The sequence below is a fragment of the Tachyglossus aculeatus genome, chromosome 23 (genome assembly GCF_015852505.1).
Source record: "Tachyglossus aculeatus isolate mTacAcu1 chromosome 23, mTacAcu1.pri, whole genome shotgun sequence".
Taxonomy (NCBI): Eukaryota; Metazoa; Chordata; class Mammalia; order Monotremata; family Tachyglossidae; genus Tachyglossus; species Tachyglossus aculeatus.
Window position 1 is genome coordinate 12,770,946 of NC_052088.1, and position 24,789 is coordinate 12,795,734.

Below are 24,789 nucleotides of genomic sequence, written 5' to 3' on the forward strand. Positions count from 1 at the left end.
AGTGCTGAATTGATAGAAAGGGAGAAAAAAAGGACAAGCAAAGGAAATTTAATGCCAAAACACCCCCCTCAAAGTCTCAGTCTTTGACATCTTGGGGATTAAGACTGTGAGCCCCGTGTGGGACATGGACTGTGTCCAACCTGATTACCTTAAATCTACCCCAGTGCTTAGGATAGTGTCTGGTACATAGTAAATGCTTAACGAATACCATTAAAAAAAAATAAAAATCTAGAAGTTGGGTCTGCCAGAGCAGAATACCACTTTCACATGCCCACCTTGGGATCAGGTTGCAATTTTAAAAGGAAGATAATGTTCTGTCATCAACATTGATTACTATTTTGCCCTACTCTTGAATATCAGGCACAACAGATTTCTACTTGCTAATAATTCATCTTTTAAAAACCTCTCAGCATTAGATGCGCCTAAATATGCAGGCATGTTTCCTCTGGTTTTATTCACTGAGAAGGATTATGACTGAGAGATTTGTAAGGTTTATTCAATCCAATAGTGGCAGTTTTTCAAAAGGCTTTAAAATGCATAAGTCATTACCATTCTGCTGGTCAGGGAATAAACCTTTCAAATAGATCTGGGTAGCTGTTACTATTGGATTCTGGCATATTCCGCTAGTCAGCACTTCCTTCTTCTCAGACCAACGTTAACATGTGGTATAAACTGTAGTACCTAACCGTTTCTGACACTTGGATATTTGTCAGGAGTGAGGGGCAATTCAAACAACATTTTTGGGCTTTGATTATTTATAAGGAAACTTCCATTTGTCTTTACTTTTTCTAGTCATAAAGCTCAATCTAGAAAGGCAAATCCCAAAAGAGTTTGAGTTTGCTAAATTAGCCTTGCAAATAGCTACTAGCCCATTCATCCAGAGCAGACAGTAGCCTATGGGAAGTGAGAAGCATAGATCAATGCTGTCATTTGTTATAATTTTTTTAAGGCATATGTTAAGCACTTACTATGTGTTAATAAGCAGTCCGTCAATCTTATTTATTGAGCGCTTACTGTGTACAGAGCACTGAAGCTCTCTCCCCCTCGTCCCCCTCTCCATCCCCCCATCTTACCTCCTTCCCTTCCCCACAGCACCTGTATATATGTATATATGGTTGTACATATTTATTACTCTATTTATTTATTTATTTATTTTACTTGTACATATCTATTCTATTTATTTTATTTTGTTAGTATGTTTGGTTTTGTTCTCTGTCTCCCCCTTTTAGACTGTGAGCCCACTGTTGGGTAGGGACTGTCTCTATATTTTGACAACTTGTACTTCCCAAGCGCTTAGTACAGTGCTCTGCACACAGTAAGCGCTCAATAAATATGATTGATTGATTGATTGTTTGATTGAAGCACTTTGGAAAATAAAACAATAAACAGAAACCTTCACTGCCCACAACTAGCTTACACGGGCCTAAGACCTGTGGTAGACACAATTTAATCATCATCATCATCATCAATCGTATTTATTGAGCGCTTACTATGTGCAAAGCACTGTACTAAGCGCTTGGGAAATACAATCAGACCAGATACAGTCCCTGTCCCACCTAGGGCTCACAGTCTACATGGGAGGGAGAACAGGTATTTAATCCCCATTTTGCAGTTCAGGAAACCACAACACTTTCTGTGAGCTGGTAATGTGTTTTACTTGTTTGCAAAGCTGCATTCAATGGTTCTTTTAAACACTAATATGGGTGAGACTTCACTCTGGCACCCTTCCCTGCATTCCTCAAGGGGCGATTATTAATCCAGTGGGCCAGGGCTTTTATTGTAGCTAGACCAAGCGGCATCTCATGTCCTTTAGTGTATCCTAGCACATATGGACTGTGGGGGTGATGGGAGCACCAGCCTATACCCCCATATTGAGTTTGGAGTCAGGGGCAAAAAGAACTGAGTAAGAGTGAAGATGTGGGTTAGAGAAGGTTCTAGATTATCTGATTTTATAATAATAATTATGATATTTGTTAAGACATTTGTCTTGTTAGGGTATTTGTTATTCAGAGCTGTCTCAATCAGTCAATCGTATTTATTGAGCGCTTACTGTGTGCAGAGCACTGTACTAAACACTTGGCAAGTACAAGTTGGCAACATACAGAGACAGTCCCTACCCAACAGTGGGCTCACAGTCTCAGGTTTTAGACAACTCCAGGGCTTTAAGAGAAGCAGCGTGGCTCAGTGGAAACAGCACGGGCTTTGGAGTCAGAGGTCGTGGGTTCAAATCCTGGCTCTGCAAATTGTCAGCTGTGTGGCTTTGGGCAAGTCACTTTACTTCCCTGGGCCTCAGTTCCCTCATCTATAAAATGGATATTAAGACTGTGATCCCCCATGGGACAACCGGATCACTCTGTAATCTCCCCAGCACTTAGAACAGTGCTTGGCACATAGTAAGTGCTTAATAAATGCCATATTATTATTATTTAAATCAGAGGGACAATCAATAATGGTATTTATCAATCACTTATTGTGTACACAGCACCATACTAAATCAATCAATTGTATTTACTGAGTGATTACTGTGTGCAGAGCACTTTACTAGATGCTTGGGAGAGTACCATATAACAATATAACAGACACATTCCTGCCCACAATGAGCTTACAGTCCAGAGGACTGCAAGTCTAAATGTCTCGGAGAATACAATACAGTTGGGAGCATGATTCCAAACTTCAAGACTATTTCAATCTAGCCGAGGAGAAAAACATTATAAATAAGTTACAGATAAGGGAAGCAACAGGGTATAAGGATATATACATAAATGCTGTGGGGGTGGGGGGGTGTCATTTCATTCTGGGGGTTTGGATTTAAGGGCATACTTGACATGGAAGGGGAGGGAGAACAGGGGAGGGAAATGAGAGATGAGTCAGGGAAGACTTCCTAGAGAAGATTTGATTTTAGTAGACATTTCATAATGGGACAATGGTGGTCTGTTGGATATGAAAGGGGAGGGAATTTCAGGCAGGAGGGAAGGCAGGAACAAAGGGCAGACTGTAAAAGAGATGAAATTGAGGTACAATAAGTAGACTGGTGGTCAGAGTAGATTTGTGTTAGAGAAGCAGCTTGGCTTAGTGGAAAGAGCCTGGGCTTGGGAGTCAGAGGTCGTGGGTTCTAATCCCAGCTCTGCCACTTATCAGCTGTGTGACTTTGGGCAAGCCACAACTTCTCTTTGCGTCAGTTACCTCATCTGTAAAATGAGGATGAGACTATGAGCCCACATGGGACAACTTGATTACCTTGTATCTACCCCAGCACTTAGAACAGTGCTTGGCAAATAGTAAGCACCTAATACCATTATTATTAGTATTATTATTATTATTACTAGTGATGTGTGCAAGCTGGATTGTAGTGGAAGAGTAGAAAAAGGATAGGTACTGGAGAGAGAGCTGATTAAGTGACTTAAATCTAATGGTGGGTAGTTTCTGTTTGTTAAGGCATGAATGGGTACCCATCGGAAGTTTTTGAAGAGCGGGGAGATGTGCAGAACTATTTTGGGGGGAAAATGATCTGGGCAACAGTACGTAAGACCGGGAGGGGAGGGGCTGGAAGCAGAGTGTTCGCCCAAGAGGCTAATGCAGTGACCAAGACAGAATGTTTGGACAAATGTAGCAGCCGTTTGGATGGAAAGGAAGGAGTGGATTCTATCGTCAACCTAGAACCGACAGGATTTAGTGTCTGCCTAACTATGTGCACAGTAAGTGCTTAGTAAATACCACACTGATTGATTACTACATACTACGTTCCAGCACCTATGGGTACTGCTGGAATGTTAAAGAACCATTTAACCATTTCTTTGGCTTGCAAACAAATCGAAGTCAAGGCAGACAGCATATGTTTGAAACCATATAAAACCATGCTGCACCTCTATCTGAAATGCTGTGAGCACTTCTGGTCAGGAGACATTCTACTCTCTCCCCCAGTAGTCTTCTATTGTGAGCCCATGTTTGGGCCACATACCTTGTCTAATTTGCCTGCCAATAGGCTTTTCCCCAGCAATTACTACAGCGCTCTGCACACCGTAGGCACTCAAATACCACTGAATGAAAAGAAAAATCCTCAAGAAAACACAGGACTAGAAAAGGTGCAGAGACAGGCACCTGAAAACACTGTAGGAGAGAGCAACTTCAAGACACGGATAGCCTCAAATGATTAGGATTCTTTGGTCTGGAAAGATAATGGCTGGGTGGAGACTGGAGACTCTCTGTAGTCAGGCAATCGTTCTAACCAACCTGGTTTTAGTGTACGCTCCCAGGGGCATAGCACAATGCTCTACACACAGATTGATTGTTTGGAGACACAAACGGAGGTCTACAAAAGCCCAAAGGACATGAACAAGGAGAGAAAGGAATTACTGCTTATCAGATTCCATAATAATCACACTAGACACCACTCTCCCGACCTTCAAAACCATCCTAAAAATCACATCTCCTCCAAGAGGTCTTCCCCTACTAAACCCTCATTTCCCTATCTGCCTTCCCCTCTGCGTCCACTGTGCACTTGGCTGTGTACCCTTGAGCACTTTGATACTCACCCCAGCCACACAGCACTTACGTAAATCCTGATACTCCAGTATTTCCCCAATTTAATGTATTTTCATGTCTGTCTAGACGAGAAGCTCCATGTGGGCAGGTATCACATCTCCCAACTCTTTTCTATTGTACTTTCCCAAGCACTTATTACAATATTCTTCACATGTTAAGCACTTGTTAAATACTACTGACTGAAACAAGGTACCCCCTGAAACTCAAAATTAAGTGAAGGGGGTACTTTTCTACCCAAAAAGTAGTTTCCTTGGGAAGTTATGCAACGGGGCCTAACAGAAAGAGCACATACCTGGGAGTTCGGAGACTGAGGTTCCCTTCCCAGCTCTGCCACTGGCCTGCTGTGTCACAGCCCTTGAGCAAGTCATTTTACGTCTCTGGGCCTCAGTTTCCTTTTCTGTAAAATGGGGGTAAAATAGTTTGAAAGTCCCATTTGGGTCAGGGATCTAATCTGATCAGGATCACCTGATAATACTTTATCAACCTAAATGTTTGGCATGAAGCGCTTAATATCCTACTAAGGTTTTAGGTATGCATTCTAAACGAGAGGGCCATATTAAGTTATTGAGTTAAAGAGTGAAACTGCATCCCTAACATGAAGATGGTTGTCGAGAAAGGTCCGCATCACATGGTCTCTCCAAGCACCCTTTGGTACCACTGTTGAAGGCACAGTACTGGGCTGGATAATAATTACGGTATTTAAGTGCCTACTATGTGCCAGGCACTGTACTAAGCGCTGGGGTGGATACAAGCAAATCGGGTCGGACACAGTCCCCATCCCACGTGGGGCTGACAGTCTCAATCCTCAGTCTACAATTGAGGTAACTGAGGCACAGAGAAGTGGAGTGACTTACCCAAGGTCACACAGCAGACACGTGGCAGAGCTAGGATTAGAATCCATGACCTTCTGACTCCCAAGCCTGTGCTCTAACCATTGTGCCACACTGCTTCTCATCATTGGGGTTTTAATTATCTAAGGCTCATCCTGGAGTCTATTAGAGTCATATTTTTTGATGACATGTGCTGAGCACTGTACAAAGCACTTGAGAGTACAATACAACAGAATCAGCAGATCCGATCCCTGTGCACAACGAGCTTAATGATAAGAATAAAAGCCTGACTCAAAAAAGGAGACAATATTCATTCAGTCATTCAATCGTATTTATTGAGCGCTTACTATGTGCAGAGCACTGTACTAAGCGCTTGTCCTTCTGACACCCAGGCCCATACTCTACCCACTAGCCCAGACAATATCTCATCTCTGAGGGAGAAATCATTGTACCTACCATTCTGCAAAAATCCAACAATCAAGATAACTAGGAGGTTTGTGATACTTGGGATGAAAACAACGACAGCAATGAGAGATATTAATAAAACCAAGAGCCTGGGAGAAGGAGTTTTATTGTTATTTCACCTCTAATTCCAGTCATACTTTATTAATCTCCCCTTATAATTTAGGAATCTAAGATGTGCTGTGATTTTCTCTCTTTTAATCATTTCATTATACCATAATCCTTGAATACTCTAAAAAAATTAAAATTTCCAAATGCTGTCCATCAGTAGGCGGTACAATAGCCCAAAACATCATTCCCTTCCTAGGTTTTGTTAAAAACCCTTAACACACCAAGAAATTAGAGATTTTCTAATTCCGTGAGAAACTGCAAGCAAGTTACACTAGTTTAAGTAGTTACACTACAAGTGACACTAGGATTTGCTTCAGTGGGTGCCCCTGGCTACATCATGGTCAAGTCTCTGGTCGGCTTCACAAATAAGAAACATACAACATGTCAACTCACAATATGTTGAGTCTGAATCGGTCCACCTCCCTTTAGGAGGACATAGAAAACAAAATTAAATTCGATTTTGGAGTAAAAAGTAAAAGGTAATAAAGTTTAAAACTGGTACTCAACCTAGGTGAGTGCAGCAACTATATGCAAGGTGGTTTAGTTTTTAGTGGCAGATTCGCAGAAGAGCGTGGGACAGAATTTACTCTGAAGCCCTGAGATTTAAAAATAGTGATGATATTTGTTAAGTGCTTACTATGTGCCAAGCACTGTTCTAAGCACTGGGGGAGATACAAGGTAATCAGGTTGTCCCACGTGGGGCTCACAGTCTTGATCCCCATTTTACAGACGAGGTAACTGAGGCACAGAGAAGTGAAGTGACTTGCCCAAAATCACACAGCTGACAAGTGGCGGAGCCAGGATTAGAACTCACGACCTCTGACTCCCAAACCCGGGCTCTTTCCACTAAGCCATGATGCCCTCCCAGATCTAAGCAGGCGAATGGTGAAATAGTACTCACTTTCAGATTCACGCAGACCCAATCTTTGAGGAAGAAAATTTGGAACAATACTGAATCAATTTCTACTGTAGCAAACTGAAATGTATTATGTGATAAACCAAACCAAACTAAGGCAGTCCTCATCGAATTATGATCTTTTCCAGAGGATTACTGCAAGAATGCTGACAGACATGGGCTATATCTGAAGAAGAAGCAGCGTGGCCTAGTGGAGCCCAGGCCTTGGAGTCAGAGGACCTGGGTTCCAATTCCGCCTCTGCCACTGCTGGGTGACCTGGGGCAAGTCAATCAATCAATCAATCGTATTTATTGAGTGCTTACTGTGTGCAGAGCACTGTACTAGGCACTTGGGAAGTACAAGTCGGCAACATCTAGAGACAGTCCCTACCCAACAGTGGGCTCACAATCTAAAAGGGGGAGACAGAGAACAAAACCAAACATACTAACAAAATAAAATAAATAGAATAGATATGTACAGGTAAAATAAATAGAGTAATAAATATGTACAAACATATATACATATATGTCGCTTAACTTCTCTGTGCCTGTTATCTGTAAAATGGGGATTAAGACTGTGAGCCCCATGTGGGGCATGGATTGTGTCCAACCTGATTATCTTGCATCTACCCCAGCACTTAGTGCAGTGTGTGGCACATAGTAAGCACTTAACAAATACCATAAAAGATTAAGGTTGAGAACCCCATGTGGGATATGGATTATGTTCAACCTAATTGGCTTATGTTTACCCTAGCATTTAGTATAGTATCTGGCACGTAGTAAACACTTAAATACCATTAAAAAAATGAATTTTCTGGGGGTAAATTTTAGCATGAAGTGCACGAACGAGGCAATACAAACCACTGACCTTACAAAAACAGCTGAGGAGAATCCTATTAGAGACAAACTTAACCTTTTTGTAGCAAGGCTACACCTGCCCTTGAGTCTACTCAAGGAATCTGGATGTTATCTCCACTGCCACCCACCCACCTAACCCACCCCCAGCTGTATTACCTTATCTCACTACCACGCAGGAACACTCCCAGAATACAAAAAGACCCTGTCAATTTGGAAATGCTACATAAGGTGAGAAAAGCAGTTATATAGCATTATGTTTGCCTCCAATCACACTATCAAGAGTGTTTGCCTTCTGTTGACTCAAACACCAGCTAAGGGGTAATGACCAGAGGAAGAACTACCAACCCAGGTGAAGGGGGAAAATAAACCCTGCTCTCTCTGTTTGTTCCCATCTTGTTGGCAAACAACAGCAACAGGTTTTTAACACATTAACAAATTAGAAATAAAAGCAGACCATGACCCTTGGCAATAGTATGAATCAGGCAGAGTCTTTGGTCAATCAAGAACATGCCCTAGAGCACAATCTGAGAGGTAGAAAAAGTCTAGCTTTATGACCCCAAAATGAAATTCACTGAAAAAGTGTTTTCTCCCCCATTCTTCCAGTATTTACAGCTCTGGAATGCTGCCTTCCCTCCCCTTTAATTTAAGGCCATTTTTTCCCTCCATTACAGCATTACCTCGGTTTCAGACTAGCTTTTGCCCATGTTTAGGGTCTTGCCTCCAGCTACTCCAGCTTCCAGAGTGGCAAAGTGGAAAGAGCACGGGCTTGGGAGTCAGAGGTCGTGGGTTCAAATCCCAGCCCCGCCAATTGCCAGCTGTGTGACTTTGGGCAAGTCACTTAACTTCTCTGTGCCTCAGTTACCTCATCTGGAAAATGGGGATTAAAACTGTGAGCCCCCCGTGGGACAACCTGATCATTCATTCAACTGTATTTATTGAGCGCTTACTGTGTGCACAGCACTGCTACTAAGCACTTGGAAAGTACACGAAGGCAACATATAGAGGCGGTCCCTACCCAACAACGGGCTCACAGTCTAGAAGGGGGAGACAGACAACAAAACAAAACATGCAGACAGGTGTTAAAATCATCAGAACAAATAGAATTAAAGCTAGATGCACATCATTAACAAAATAAATAGAATAGTAAATATGTATACCTTGTAAATAATAATGACGGCATTTGTTAAGCACTTACTATGTGCAAAGCACAGTTCTTTGGGGAGGATACAAGGTGATAAGGTTGTTCCTCATGGGGCTCACAGTCTTCATCCCCATTTTACAGATGAGGGAACTGAGGCCCACAGAAGTGAAATGACTTGCCCAAAGTCACACGGCTGACAAGCGGCAGAGCCAGGATTTGAACCCATGACCTCTGACTCCCAAGCCCGGGCTCTTTCCTCTGAGCCACGCTGCTTCTCATAATAGTAAATATGCACACCTTGTAACCTCCCCGGCGCTTAGAACAGTGCTTTGCACCTCCCTCTGCCCAACCGCCAGGCTAGCTCTCTTCCTCCCTTCAAGGCCCTACTGAGAGCTCACCTCCTCCAGGAGGCCTTCCCAGACTGAGCCCCTTCCTTCCTCTCCCCCTTGTCCCCGTCTCCAGCCCCCCATCTTACCTCCTTCCCTTCCCCACAGCACCTGTATATATGTATATATGTTTGTACATATTTATTACTCTATTTATTTATCTTACTTGTACATATCTATTCTATTTATTTTATTTTGTTACTATGTTTGGTTTTGTTCTCTGACTCCCCCTTTTAGACTGTGAGCCCACTGTTGGGTAGGGACCGTCTCTATATGTTGCCAACTTGTACTTCCCAAGCGCTTAGTAAAGTGCTCTGCTCACAGTAAGCATTCAATAAATAAGATTGATTGATTAATAAATGCTATCATTATTATTATTATCATTATTACTGACCTTCGCTTTCCAGGTCGGAGGGCGGGCCCAATGTGGAGGGGGCACCATAGACGGTGCCTCGGGGGCTCTGACTGGGCAAAACGTGGGCATCCCTCTAGACTGTGAGCCCGCTGTTGGGTAGGGACCGTCTCTATATGTTGCCGACTTGTACTTTCCAAGCGCTTAGTACAGTTAATATGTTTGGTTTTGTTTTCTGTCTCCCCCTTCTAGACTGTGAGCCCACTGTTGGGTAGGGACTGTCTCTATACGTTGCCAACTTGTACTTCCCAAGCGCTTAGTACAGTTAATATGTTTGGTTTTGTTGTCCGTCTCCCCCTTCTAGACTGTGAGCCCACTGTTGGGTAGGGAGTGTCTCTATACGTGGCCAACTTGTACTTCCCAAGCGCTTAGTACAGTGCTCTGCACACAGCAAGCGCTCAATAAATACGATTGATTGATTGATTAATAAATGCTATCATTATTATTATTATTACCATTATTACTGACCTTCGCTTCCCAGGTTGGAGGGCAGGCCCAGTGTGGAGGGGGCATCGTGGACGGTGCCTTGGGGGCTCCGACTGGGCAAAACGTGGGCATCCCTCTAGACTGTGAACGCGCTGTTGGGTAGGGACCATCTCTATACGTTGCCAACTTGTACTTCCCAAGCGCTTAGTACAGTTAATATGTTTGGTTTTGTTGTCCGTCTCCCCCTTCTAGACTGTGAGCCTGGACCGTCTCTATACGTTGCCAACTTGTACTTCCCAAGCGCTTAGTACAGTTAATATGTTTGGTTTTGTTCTCTGTCTCCCCCTTCTAGACTGTGAGCCCACTGTTGGGTAGGGACTGTCTCTATACGTCGCCAACTTGTACTTTCCAAGCGCTTAGTACAGTTAATATGTTTGGTTTTGTTGTCTGTCTCCCCCTTCTAGACTGTGAGCCCACTGTTGGGTAGGGACTGTCTCTATACGTGGCCACCTTGTACTTCCCAAGCGCTTAGTACAGTGCTCTGCACGCAGCAAGCGCTCAATAAATTTGACTGAATGAATGACTGAGTGGGCCCCGATCCCAGCACGTGGCGGCTCCTCAGCCCCCCCAGTGCGCATGCGCGGCGGGCGGGCTCTTCAAACTCCCGCCCTTTTTCCCGGCTGCGCGGCGCAGGGGGCGGGGGGCTGGCCCCGCCCACAGCCCCCGCGCCGCGCCCAATCAGGAGGCGGCTTGCTGGCCGGCCGCGGCCAATCGGGAGGGCGGATGCTGGGGGGTGGGCGGGCCGGCGGTTTGAAACCGTCGGGAAGCGGCCGTGTGGGGCTGAGGTGAGCCATCCCAGGGCGGGAACACCGGGAATACCGGGAATGCCGGCTGAGGTTGGATCTCCTCCGATCCCGACCTGCGTGTGCGATGGGGGCGGTATTAGGGACCGTCTCTATATATCTCTATATCCTGTATATATGTTTGTACATATTTACTACTCTATTTATTTATTTATTTTACTTGTACCTATCTATTCTATTTATTTTATTTTGTTAGTATGTTTGGTTTTGTTCTCTGTCTCCCCCTTCTAGACTGTGAGCCCGCTGTTGGGTAGGGACCGTCTCTAGATGTTGCCAACTTGTCCTTCCCAAGCGCTTAGCACAGTGCTCTGCACACAGTCAGCGCTCAGTAAATACGATTGAATGAATGCTGCCGGGGGAGGCGGGGTTCATTCATTCAGTCGTATCAAATAATAATAAATGATGACGGTATTTGTTAACCACTTACTATGTGCAAGGCACTGTTCTAAGCGCTGGGGAGGTTACAAGGTGATCAGGTTGTCCCATGGGGGGCTCACAGTCTTAATCCCCATTTTACAGATGGGGGAACTGAGGCCCAGAGGAGTGAAGTGACTTGCCCAAAGTCACACAGCTGACAACTGGCGGAGCCGGGATTTGAACCCATGACCTCTGACTCCAAAGCCCGGGCTCTTTCCACTGAGCCACGCTGCATGGCATTTATTATTAATAATAATAATAACGGCATTTAGTAAGCGCTTACTATGTGCAAAGCACTGTTCTAAGCGCCGGGGGACACAAGGTGATCAGGTTGTCCCACGTGGGGCTCACAGTCTTAATCCCATTTTACAGACGAGGTAACGGAGGCACAGAGAAGTGGCTTGCCCAAGGCCCCACAGCTGACAGTTGGCGGAGCCGGGATTCGAACCCCTGACCTCTGACTCCAAAGCCCGTGCGCTTTCCACTGAGCCACGCTGCTTCTATGCTTCTAAGCGCTTACTATGTGCAAAGCGCTGTTCTAAGCGCTGGGGAGGTTACAGTCCATCAATCAATCGTATTGAGCGCTTACTGTGTGCAGAGCACTGTACTAAGCGCTTGGGAAGTACAAGTTGGCAACATCTAGAGACGGTCCCTACCCAACAGTGGGCTCACAGTCTAAAAGGGGGAGACAGAGAACAAAACCAAACATACTAGCAAAATCAAATAAATAGAATAGATATGTAAATAAATAGAATAGATACAAGGTGATCAGGTTGTCCCACAGGGGGGCTCACAGTCTTCATCCCCATTTTACAGGTGAGGGAACTGAGGCCCAGAGAATCAGTCAATCGTATTTATTGAGCGCTTACTGTGTGCAGAGCACTGTACTAAGTGCTTGGGAAGTACAAGTTGGCAACATATAGAGACAGTGCCTACCCAGCAGTGGGCTCACAGTCTAAAAGGGGGAAACAGAGAACAAAACCAAACATACTAGCAAAGTAAAATAAATAGAATACATATGTAAATAAATAGAATAGATATGTAAATAGAATAGATACAAGGTGATCAGCACTTGGGAAGTCCAAGTTGGCAACATCTAGAGACGGTCCCTACCCAACAGTGGGCTCACAGTCTAGAAGGGGTAGACAGAGAAGTGAAGTGACTTGCCCAAAGGCACACAGCTGACAATTGGCAGAGCCAGGATTTGAACCCATTACTTCTGACTCCAAAACCCGTGCTCTTTTCCCCTAAGCCACACTGCTTCTAATAATAATAATCTAATCTAATAATAATGGTGATGATGACGGTATTTGTTAAGCGCTTACTATGTGCCAAGCACTGTTTGTACAGATTTATTACTCTATTTATTTTACTTGTACATATTTACTATTCTATTTATTTTATTTTAATATGCTTTGTTTTGTTCTTTGTCTCCCTCTTCTAGACTGTGAGCCCACTGTCAGGTAGGGACCATCTCTATATGTTGCCAACTTGTTACTTCCCAAGCGCTTAGTACAGTACCCTGCACACAGTAAGCGCTCAGTAAATACAATTGACTGAATGAATGCAAATAATAATACTAATAATAATGGTATTTGTTACATGCTTACTATGTGCGAAGCACTGTTTTGAGCATCTGGGCGAGACCGGTACACTTAATGAATCTGATGAGGAGAAGCAGGGCCCAGTTTGAAAGAGCATGGGCTTGGAAGTCGGAGGACCTGGGTTCTAATCCCAGCTCTGTCACTTACCTGCTGTGTGACCTTGGGCAAGTCACTTCACTTCTCTGTGCCCCGGTTCCCCCATTTGTCAAATGGGGATTCAGATTGTGAGCCCCAAGTGGGACATGGACTGTGTCCAAGCTGATCCTCTTATATCTATCCCGGCGCTTAGTACAGTGCCTGGCACATAGTAGGCGCTTAACTACCACAAAAAGACTTCATCATCATGCCATTTGTGCCACTTTTGATCCAGTTAGGCGAGGCTTCTCTCCCGTTCCCTGCATCTCCCCTGGCAGAGGGTGGGCGCAGCTGCTTTGCCCGGGGATGTGGGTTAGGGTCCCGAGCCCCTTGCCGAGCAGCGTTGACCCCCCGATCCGCCACTGGACTCTGGCCAACTCCCCTGCCAGGCCACCTGGCCGCAGGGACATGGACATGGTATTGGTTAAGCACTTACTATGTGCCAAGCACTGTTCTAAGCGCTGGGGTAGATACAAGGAAACCAGGTTGTCCCACGTGGGGCTCACAGTCTTAATCTCCATTTTACAGATGAGATAACTGAGGCACAGAGAAGTTAAGTGGCTTGCCCAAGGTCACACAGCAAACAAGTGGTGGAGCTGGGATTAGAACCCATGTCCTCTGACTCCCAAGCCCGTGCTCTTTCCACTAAGCCACACTGCTTTTGTGCTTTACATTTTGGCACCTCCACAGTTGGATAACTGTCCTCAATCAAGAAATCAGTGTGTATTTATTGAGCGCGCACTGTGTGCAGAGCACTATATTAAGCGTTTTGGGGGGAGTATAATACAACAGAGCTAACAGATACATTCCCACATGGCCAAATGGATAGAGCACGGGCCTGGAAGTAAGAAGGACTCTAATGTACCACTTGTCTGCTGTGTGACTTTGGACAAGAAACTGCACTTCTCTGTGTCTCCGTTCCGTCATCTGTAAAATGGGGATTACGACTTGGAGCCCCATCTGGGACAGGGACTGTGTCCAACCTGATTAGCTTGTATCTACCCCAGTGCTTGACACAGTAAACGCTTAACAAATACCATCAGCAGCAGCACCTTTATCAGCATCCAGAATGGCAAAATCACCCTTTCTTTGTCATTGCCTTCAATTTGGGGAGTTAAAATTTCAAAAAGGTGAATACTGACCATCTGTGGAACCCACCCACCTGTCCAGAATAATATTGGACAGGTGGAAATGAATAGCACACTTTCACAATGCCCAATCGTTGTCTTTACTAAGCAGCATCAGTACTTTTCCTCAAGAGCTTAAGGCACACAGAACCAAGAGTAATCCTCAAAGCACCTGTTAGAGAGTAAACACAATAGTAAAATGATAACCTTCAAATCCCTTTTCTGATCTCTCTCTTCTTCTCCTTTTACCCTACCTATTTTCATTTCTCCCCTTCCCTGCTGCTACTTCTACTTCAGTTCCCTGAAAAAAAAAAATACACGTTTAAGAAACAAGTTATCAGAAGTGGGATTTATTGGAGTTATTGAAAGTTCCCATTTCTCTTTCTGCTAAATATTCCTGAGGGAAAGCCTCTTTGAGTCACCCCCTCACAATTATTGCTGGCAGTTATAGAATTACGTAAAAGGTTTTTCTACGTAGTCATGGATTTTGATTAAATATTTGCTCAGTGCAGGGAGTGATACTTCCTGTTCAGATGCTCACGTTAGGATCACTTACAGCTTTGACTTTCATAAATTCTTAATGAAAACGTAACTACTTCCAATGCCAAATAGGAAGTGACTAAAACAGTAATTTGCAGATGTAGTTGAAATGCGAACGTCTGCAGTTTGAACATGAGAAGCAAAAGGAAACAGTGTGGCCTATTAGAGCATGGGTCAGGAATCAGAAGGACCTGGGTTCTAATCATGACTCCACCACTTGTCCTCTGTGTGACCTCGGGCGAGTCACTTAGCTTCTCTGTGCCTGTTACATCATCTGTAAAGTGAGGATTAAGACTGTGAGCCCCATGTGAGACACAGACTGTGTCCAATGTAATTAGCTTGTATCAACCCCAGTGCTTAGTACAGTGCCTGGCACATAGTAAACTCTTAACAGATAGCCAAAAAAACCCCCAACAACAAACACCCAGGTACTGCATACTAACAATCCCACATGCACTTGCAAAGACAGTCCCTCAGAGCATACTCAGGCAAGACCACTCCCCGTTCATGTTCATTCATTCATTCAATCGTATTTATTGAGTACTTACTGTGTTTTTGTGCTGTCAATTCCCCCCTCCTTAAGAATGCACACTCACTCAGGTGCCCCAAGTATACACACATTCTCTCAGACCTCATGGTATCGACGCAGATTTTCTTGGTCTAACGTGGAACAGCAGTGGAAGGAAAGGGTAAGTGAAATAACAGTGTTTGCAGTCACTGCTGCAGCCGTTGTGTCTGGCCAACAGGGATTCACAGCCACATTGCCCACGGGAGATAGCACAGGTGGTGTTGGACGTGATGGTGGCTCCCCTCAAGTTTGCTACTACAGAAGCACGTGGCCATGCTTAGCATATAGAACAGGGCAGCAGTATGGACCAGTGGAAAGAGCATGGGTCTGGGTTCTAATCCCAGCTCTGCCACTTCATTCATTCCATCGTATTTACTGAGCACTTACTGTGTGCAGAGCACTGTACGAAGTGCTTGGGAAGTACAAGTCGGCAACATATAGAGACGGTCCCTACCTAACAACGGGCTCACACTTCTCTGCTGGGTGACCTTGAGCAAGTGACTTAAATTCTTTGTGCCTCGGTTTCCTCCTCTGTAAAATGGGGACTAACGAGCAGTTCTCTCTTCACCTTAGACTGTGAGCCCAGTGAGGAATAGGTGCTGTGGCCAACTGGATTATATTTTGTCTGTCCCAGTGTTTAGTACAGAGCTTGGCACAGAGGGTGTGCTTAATGAATACCACCATTACCATTATTGCACGTATATTGCTGTGCTGGGCTGGGAGCACTGACCCCTCGCCCATGTCCTGCCTCCAGCCTGGAATGCCCTTCCTTCTCAATTCCAACAGACAATTACTGTCCCCACTTCAAAGCCTGATTGAAGGAACATCTCCTCCAAGAGGCCTTCCCTGACTAAGCCCTCCTTTCCGCGTCACTCTGACTTGCTCCCTTAATCAACCCTCCCAGCCCCATAGCACTTATGTACATATCTGTAATTTATTTATATTAATGTCTGCCTCCCCTCTAGACTGTAAGCTCATTGAGGGCAGGAAATGTGTCTGTTTATGGTTATTGTACCCTCCCAAGCGCTTAGTACAGTGCTCTACACACACTAAGTACTCAAATACGATTGAATGAATGAATGATTTGTTCTCCGTCCTCCTTAGTTTCTAAGTCCCATATAAGACAGGGTCCAAATCTGCTTACATTGTACAGGGCTTAGTACAGTACCTGGCACATAGTAAGCACTTAAATGCCATCATTATTGTTATTATATTATCATTATTATCAAGGAAGTTCATGATCATTTAAAGTAAATATAGTTTCTTATTTTATACTATTTAGTTTGAAATGTGGGTTTTAAAAATGTAGTAAGAAAAGTATTTTAAAATGTCTGTTCCTAAATACTGTGACATTAAAACAAAAACCCAAATCCTTGAGGATTTAGCTCCTTAACTCCCACTGACCCTCTGACTTACACAGCACATATTTACATCACATGGTGCTTTTGAAGAATGCAGTTTTAGTCTTGTACTGAAAGTGCATTCTGAGATCTGGTATTTAAGCCCCCCCCCCCCTTTTTTTTTTACCCCCAGGTGATGTGTTAAAAGTAAAACATAAGCTTTTGAATTGTATTATTGTATTACTGTTTTAACATTCTGTTCAATTGAACATGAAGTTATATTGATAAAGCAGTAGGCATATATCTCGTGATCGTAGAACTTCAAAAGATTCCCTGGTGTGCTGCTGGTATGCAGCATTACACGGTGTTATTATCAAACCTATTTTAAAGTGCTTGCCACAGCATATAGAAATTCTTTGAAAGTGTTACATTGCACTTAAAAATAGCAAGAAATGTTTTGTTATAAATGCAGAGAGAATTAAGATTAGCTTCTATCATTCTATAGAATTTGTGCAGACAATGTCTTCAGATGAGAAAAGCACAACTCCAGTCTTGCCAAAAGACTCGGATCGAGGCAGCTCCGTCTCTTCTGATCTTCAGGTAGGATAAAAATACTCCATTTGACCCTTTCATGACCTTTCATTTGACAAAGGTAATATTGAGAAAAAATATGTGATTTTTTTCATTTGTTTAGAATTTTTAGTGAAGCCTGATATAGTCACTGATGCCGTGAACTTAATCTTTTAGAGAATAATGCAGAAAAACAGTAAGAACTCTTGCAGTGTTAGCATTTCTTATCATATAAATAGACTTTATTAACTTGTTCTTTGTGAGAGAGGACGGCTAAGTAGATAAATCAGAGATTATCCCATACTCTTCAAAAATTTAGATACCCTTTTACAACTTAGATTTGTCCTTCTCCATCTACACCGACTTCCTTGGAGAACTCATTTGTTCCCTCTGACCTCAACTACTATCTGTAACGTGGATGACTCCTAAATCTACCTCTCCATCTCCACAGTCTTGCATTTCCTCCTGCCTTCAGGAGCTCTCTACTTGAATGTCCTGTCAACACCTCAAATTTAACATGTCCAAAGCAGAACTCATCTTCCTGCCCAAACCCTCTCCTCCTGATGACATTCCCAATATGGTAGACAACACCCCTGTCTTTCCTGCAAAATAAGCCCATAACCTTGGCAGCATTTTTTCTCTACATCTTTCTCATTAACCCGCATATTCAGTCTGCCACCAAATCCCGTTCTTCCTTCACAACATCTCTAGAATCCACCTGCCTTCTCTAAACAAACTACTACCCCTCTGTCCCAAGCACTTATCCTATCCCACTTGGTCTGTAACATAAGCCTCCTCGCTAACTTCCCTGCCTCCTGTCTCTCCCCATTCCAGACAATACTGCTGCTTGGATCATTTTTCTAAAAAAATAATTCTGTGCATGTCTCCTCACTCATAAACCTTCAGTGGTTGCCCATTCATCCTCTCATCTGACAGAAACTCCTTACATCCAGCTTTAGGGCACTCAATCAGCTCTCCCCCTCCTACCCAATCCCCCGCCAAAATCCAGCCAGACAATTCCCTCCTCTAACACCAAGCTACTTACTATTCTTTGATCTTGTCTCTCTTGCTGCCAACCTCTTGCTCACCTCTTCCCTCGTGCCTGGAGCTCTGTCCCTTTGACAGATCACCACTCTAACTACCTTCAAAGCCCCACTAAAATCACATCTCCTCCAAGATGCCTTCCCTGACTATCATCACATTTTCCCACCCTATTCACCCTTCTTTCTGTGTCACCTGTGCCCTTGGGTCTACACCTGTTATGGATTCTGATACCCTCTCTTCCCTCCGCCCTGCCCTCACACTTAGGTATGTATCCTTATAGTATGCCACTTCCCCTATCTGTAATTTATTTTAATATCTGTCTCTCCCACTGGATTACTGGCTCATCGAGGGCAGGGATCATGTTTACGGTCTCTGTTGTATTGTCCTTATAGTCTGCCACTTCCCCTATCTGTAATTTATTTTAATATCTGTCTCTCCCACTGGATTACTGGCTCATCGAGGGCAGGGATCGTGTTTACGGTCTCTGTTGTATTGCACTCTCCCAAAGGGTTTGAAAACTGTTCTATGCATTGTAAGTGCTCAATAATGGCATTGATTGATTGGCTTAGCGGCTAGTACCCACTGCAAGTGGATGAGAATGGAAGGTGGGTTACAAGGAAAAAAAACCCCTGTACTTCTTAGTGACATGCTTTTCTTTTTTTTCTTCTTTTTCTGTGGTATGTGCCAGGCACTGTAGATAGATACACTGACCCCTCCCTCCTTCTCTTTTATTTTCCCTTCTGCACATGATACGTCTCCCAGTGGTTGGTACTGCAGCCCTCTCTTCCTTCCAAAGCGTTCTGGGGAGGCTATAGGAGCAGTAGTGGTAATAATAGTATTTATTAAGCACTTACCGTATACAGACCATTGTTCGAAGCGCTGGGAAAGAATACACAGGCAGCACGTGTTGTTTTGGTAGTAGAGAAGTAGGAGCAAGCAGCACCAACCTGGTGTTTCCCCAGAGGGATGGAGGAAATGAGGGCAGTAAGAATGTGTTTGTTGGTGGGTGGTTTCTCGTCTTTCCGTAGGCTTTGTTCAGTTGCCATAATGGAGGTATTCAGTAACTAAAGTGCAAGGGGACTGAAAATATTTGCATTTCTGAAAGAAAATTAGGGTGATATAAAGGTATGACTGCCTGGCAAGAAGACTTTCTTTCAATAAATTCAACATCCTTTAAACATAGAGGCTCTCAACCATCCCTCTCCTCCCCTCTCATTCCAGTTCTAAAACCATGACTAAGCTATCGTAATACATCAGTGCCTCTTTCGTGACAGGACGAATATGAAGAGCTGCTTCGCTATGCTGTAGTGACTCCAAATTTTGAACCCAGTGCCCTAAGGCAGTCTCATCATACTGCTGAAGTGACAACAGATGGCAGGTGTTCAAGTTTAATGGATGATGTTCTTCACCATCAGCCTTCAGGTAGCATTCAAAATGAAAATTCCTTCTCCATTTTCAAAGCATTTTACTAATTTATGAGATGAGCTCTAACTAGAGAAGTCACTATAAAATCAAATTCTCTTCCAACCATCTGCATAGCCTTGCCCTGTTAAAGATGCATCTCTTAAGAGAAACAATTTTTCAGCCCTGCTCATCTGAAGTACTATAAAAACTTGAAAGCTTTGACTTTCCAAGTTGTAGAAAATAAGTCTAATAATTGCTATCACAACAGTTTAAGAATGTGTAGTTGGGACATGGTAAAAAAGGAAATGAGCTATATGTTTTCACCGTCCTACTGCCCTCTGGAGAGGGCAGGGGAATCTTTGGCCTCTCAGAGAGGAGCACAGCTACAGCCCTGACTCCAGATCTGTTCTGGACGTGCCAAAAATGCTCCAAGTGGTCCTGTCCATCCAGGTCGTGGGAAGGATGGACCGAGGAGAATGGCAGGGGCAGGGCATTCAGTGAGGGGATTTGCAGCATGAGGTAGAAAGGGTTGGGTACCTGAACCTTGGGACCCCAGCTCAGGGCTGAGACAGGTGTGCCCGCCCATCAGAATACCACTAATAGGGTGCGCCAATACCAGACTCTTCTTAGCATACAGTCTTCACCATAGCTAATTCATCGGTTTCTGTTTTACCACCATGACACCCACTGTAGAATCATTCTCTTAGAGGATTTCCTTGAGGCTTTTGAAGAAGGCGTTATTATTTTAAGGTTAAATCAGAGATTGTTTTGTGTTCTAGTGCAGCAGCCAATTATTGCTACATAGGAAATATTGGTTTCATTTTAGGATGATGTAACACATATGTTAAAAAACTTCAATCTATTGGCTGGCACAATTTCTAATGTTTTGAGGTTGTTTTCCATGCTTTCTATTACATAAACGAAAGGAAATCAATGCATAGTATTTGTTTAGCAAATACTGTGTGCAGTATACTCTGCCCTTGGCAGAGAACGGTAGAAGATGTGATCTCTTCCCACAAGGAGTTTACAGTCTAGCTGGGTCAACAGATATAAAATAATTTATATATAGGAGGATGCATGGTCCTATGCTGTCCTATGTAAAATAATATCTACAAAGTAGATGCACAAAGAAGTTGTGAAGGTACGAGTGCTAAGGAGATGTAAAAGTGCCAAAATCGTAATAGGGAAGGTGTGACCTGTGGAGAAGAAAAATTATTCAGGGAACGCCTCCTGGAAAAGGTAGGATTTCCAATGGGTTTTGAAGATGGAGAGAGCTGTAGTCGGGCGGGTCTGAAGAGGGAAGGGTTTTTAGGCAGGAGGAAGGGTATAAGCCAGGGAGGGAGGAGGAGAGCCAAGAATGAGGCACAGTGAGGAAGTGAACTTGCGAGGGATGGAGAGTCTGAGCTGGGGGCATAGTAGGAGAAGAGGAAAAGGGAAAAGGAAGGGAACTAATGCGCAGCCTTAAAACCAGTGGTCAGGAGTTTACTGGATGCCAAGGTGAATGGGTAACCAGCGGGTGCTTTTCCTCAGAAAGATGATCCAAACACCAGAGTGATATAGAGATCAGCGTTTTAAACTGAGCACAGAGGTGCCAACTTTTATTTTGAGCCGGTGGGCAAAGTTGGGGTAAGGGCTTTAAGGAGAATGGGAGGGAAGTAGCAGAGCTAAGTAGAAGGGGGGAAAAGAAAGAGGGAGGAAGAGAGGCAAGGAGAGAAGAAGAGGTATGGGCAGTAGAAGGTCCCAAAGGAGTGCTTCCTCTACCACGTCTCCTCTGTTCCTCAGCAGGGCGGGATATGAGTGGCTCCCTCCGCCCCAACCCTAGAATGATTGCCCAGGGCACCACACAAGCCCCATCACGGCAGTGGTCTTGATACTGCTGTAGCTCCTGAGCTCTGAATCTTCCTCATTGCCAGCACCCCTCTTGTGCTCACACCGCAAAAACTCTAACCCCCGCCCAGCCCCATTCACGCTACGACAACCTCAGCTCTTGCTCATGATACAAAAACCATAGCCTGCACCCAGCTCTCACTTGGAGCCCCATGTTTGCATTACCAGGACTTTGCACACCCTCATATAGCAAAAATCCTCCTCCTCAGGTCTCCTCCTGCCTTCAGGACATCTCCATCTGGATGTCTGCCCACCATCTAAAACTCAATATGTCCACGACTGAACTCCTTATCTTCCCTCTCAAACCCTGCCCTCTCCCTGTCTTTCCCGTCACTGTGGATGGCACTACCATCCTTCCCATCTCACAAGCTCGCAACCATGGTGTCATTCTCGACTCCGCTCTCTCGTTCACCCCTCACATCAAATCCGTCACCAAAACCTGCCGGTCTCACCTCCGCAACATCGCCAAGATCCGCCCTTTCCTCTCCATCCAAACCGCTACCCTGCTCGTTCAGTCTCTCATCCTATCCCATCTGGATTACTGCATCAGCCTCCTCTCTGATCTCCCATCCTCCTGTCTCTCCCCACTTCAGTCTGTACTTCACGCTGCTGCCTGGATCATCTTTGTGCAAAAACGCCCTGGGCATGTTACTCCCCTCCTCAAAAATCTCCAGTGGCTGCCAGTCAACCTACGCATCAAGCAAAAACTCCTCACTCTCGGCTTCATGGCTCTCCATCCCCTCGCCCCCTCCTACCTCACCTCCCTTCTCTCCTTCTACAGCCCAGCCCGCACCCTCCGCTCGTCTGCCACTAACCTCCTCACTGTACTTCATTCTCGCCTGTCCTGCCGTCGACCCCTGGCCTGGAATGCCCTCCCTCCACACATCCGCCAAGCTAGCTCTCTTCCTCCCTTCAAAGCCCTGCTGAGAGCTCACCTCCTCCAGGAGGCCTTCCCTGACTGAGCCCCCTTTTTTCTCTCCTCCTCCCCATCCCCCCCGCCATACCTCCTTCCCCTCCCCACAGCACCTGTATATATGTTTGTACAGATTTATTACTCTATTTTACTTGTACGTATTTACTATTCTATTTATTTTGGTAATGATGTGCATCTAGCTTTATTTTTATTTATTCTGATGACCTGACACCTGTCCACATGTTTTGTTGTGTTGTCTGTCTCCCCCTTCTAGACTGTGAGCCCGTTGTTGGATAGGGACCGTCTCTATATGTTGCCAACTTGTACTTCTCAAGCGCTTAGTACAGTGCTCTGCACACAGTAAGCGCGCAGTAAATATGATTGAATGAATGAAAAACCCAAGGCCGCCTCCATGCCGCAAAGAACCGTCTGCCGGCCATCCCCTGCAGCCATCACAAGGATTCCCACCCCGACGTGGAGGAGCAAGAAATTTCAGAGCAGTTGAATCATGCCACCTTTCCTGCCCCAAAAAAGCTGTGAGGGTGAAATTACTGGTGCCATTCCCACAGTGCCAAGCTGTGGGCACAAACTGGTTGAGTGTGTGTTTTCACCTAATTTTGCCCAGTGGCAATCTGAAGTAAGCCTGTATAAATTCTTAAATCCTACATAGAGAAGAGCCTGAAAATAAATTGTATAATCTGGTCAGTAAAATGTTGACAATTTGTGTAATATAGGCTCCTGAAAAATGAATGTCCCATTTGATCTTCGAGTTGTAATTTCAACCAATGGGTGACCTCTCTGACCTCCCACAGCTAGAGATTACTAATATGCTGAAAACTAAGTGGATAATTTCACATTTCAGAAACTAGCGTGGCCCATAAATGTTGAATAGCATGCTCCTGATAAGTAGACTTTTGAATAAGCGGCACTTGTGTAGCATACTTGATTAGATCAGGTCACCTCCTGCTGGGTGGATAAGATCCTTCTTGAATGGAAAATGGTACTTTTGGAGCTAGGTTGACCCTTTCAGGCCTTTAGGACACCAAGTTAGGCTCTGGAACACTAAATTGATACAGTAGAAGCCAGAAAGGCTTGATATCTTTCCCAAAGTGCTGAATTTGCACCATGGCTTGATTTTACCTTTGTACTTAGAACAGCACTTGAGATGTAGAGCTTATGAAATACTATTATTAGTAGTAGTAGTAGTATTCCTAGTCAGCAGGTGGTACCATGGTAGCCATACTAGTAGCCTCTGCGGCATTGGGCACCCAAGTTAGTCAATTATTTTTCAGGATTTCTGCTGAGCCAATCTACCGTGCAGTTATTCCATCAGAAACCTTCCCCACTGATGGCACAGCCCCATCAAGCACTCCCCTACTGGGTATTTCCAGATGATCTTGGACAAATCACTTACCTTCTCTGTGTCTCAATTTCCTCCTTTGTAAAAAGACAGTTGGATACCTGATCTCCCTCCTTCTTAGTCTCTGAGCCCCATGTGGGGTAGGGACTGTGTCTGATGCAATTGTGTTATATCCACCCCAGTGCTTAGTGTAGTGCTTGCCATATAGTAAGTGCTGAATGAAGCAGCATGGTGTCACGGGTAGAACACGGGCCTGGAGTCAAAAGGTTGTGAATTCTAATCCCAGCCCTGCCACTTGTCTGCTGTGTGACCTTGGGCATGTCACTTCCCTTCTCTGTGCCTCAGTTTTCTCATCTGTAAAATGGGGGCTGAGACTGTGAGCCCCACATGGGACATGGACTGTGTCCAACTGATTTGCTTGTATCCACCCCAGCACTCAGTCCAGTGCCTGGCACACAGTAAGCGCTTAACAAATACCAGACTTATTATTATTACTATACCACAGATATTATTATTGCTATAGTTAATGAAGTGAAAAATATTATTTTCATCCGCAGGTTCTTACTTGGAACCCTATAGCTAAAATGAGGTAAGGGCATTTAGAGTTAATGTCAATAGTCCATCCAGCCCAATATCTGTCTCCAACAATGGCATTCATGGGCTCCATGTGATGGATGCCTTCCTCGACAACTGTCCTAGTGGTTGGGGCTGTAGTATTCGACTTGTCCCCAAATTCTCCGTTGAGTAATTCATTATGGTTCTCATCTATGAATTCCTCCAGCACCTTGAAATTGGGGATATTTTTGGCACGCACAACTTTCTGTAGTAATGCTTCTCCTTAATTTACCTCCTGCTGTACATTTTCGTGGTTTGCAATCTGCTCCTTTCAGGCCTCATTAGGTGCCCCGTCCTGATCGTGTGCAATTTGATGAACAATCCCCCGTTCACCCTATC

The 24,789-nt window shown here is 44.5% G+C and overlaps 1 protein-coding gene across 1 annotated transcript in view; it reads left to right on the top strand.

The window, feature by feature from the left end:
• The first annotated feature begins 17,176 nt into the window (after positions 1–17,176).
• POC5 (POC5 centriolar protein) overlaps positions 17,177–24,789 on the top strand; it is a 31,634-nt gene continuing 24,021 nt past the window's right edge. Inside the window, exons 1-2 of the mRNA XM_038765919.1 lie at positions 17,177–17,257; positions 19,546–19,693. Of these exons, the coding sequence (XP_038621847.1) occupies positions 17,177–17,257; positions 19,546–19,693 (229 nt within the window). The remainder of the gene's footprint in view (positions 17,258–19,545; positions 19,694–24,789) is intronic.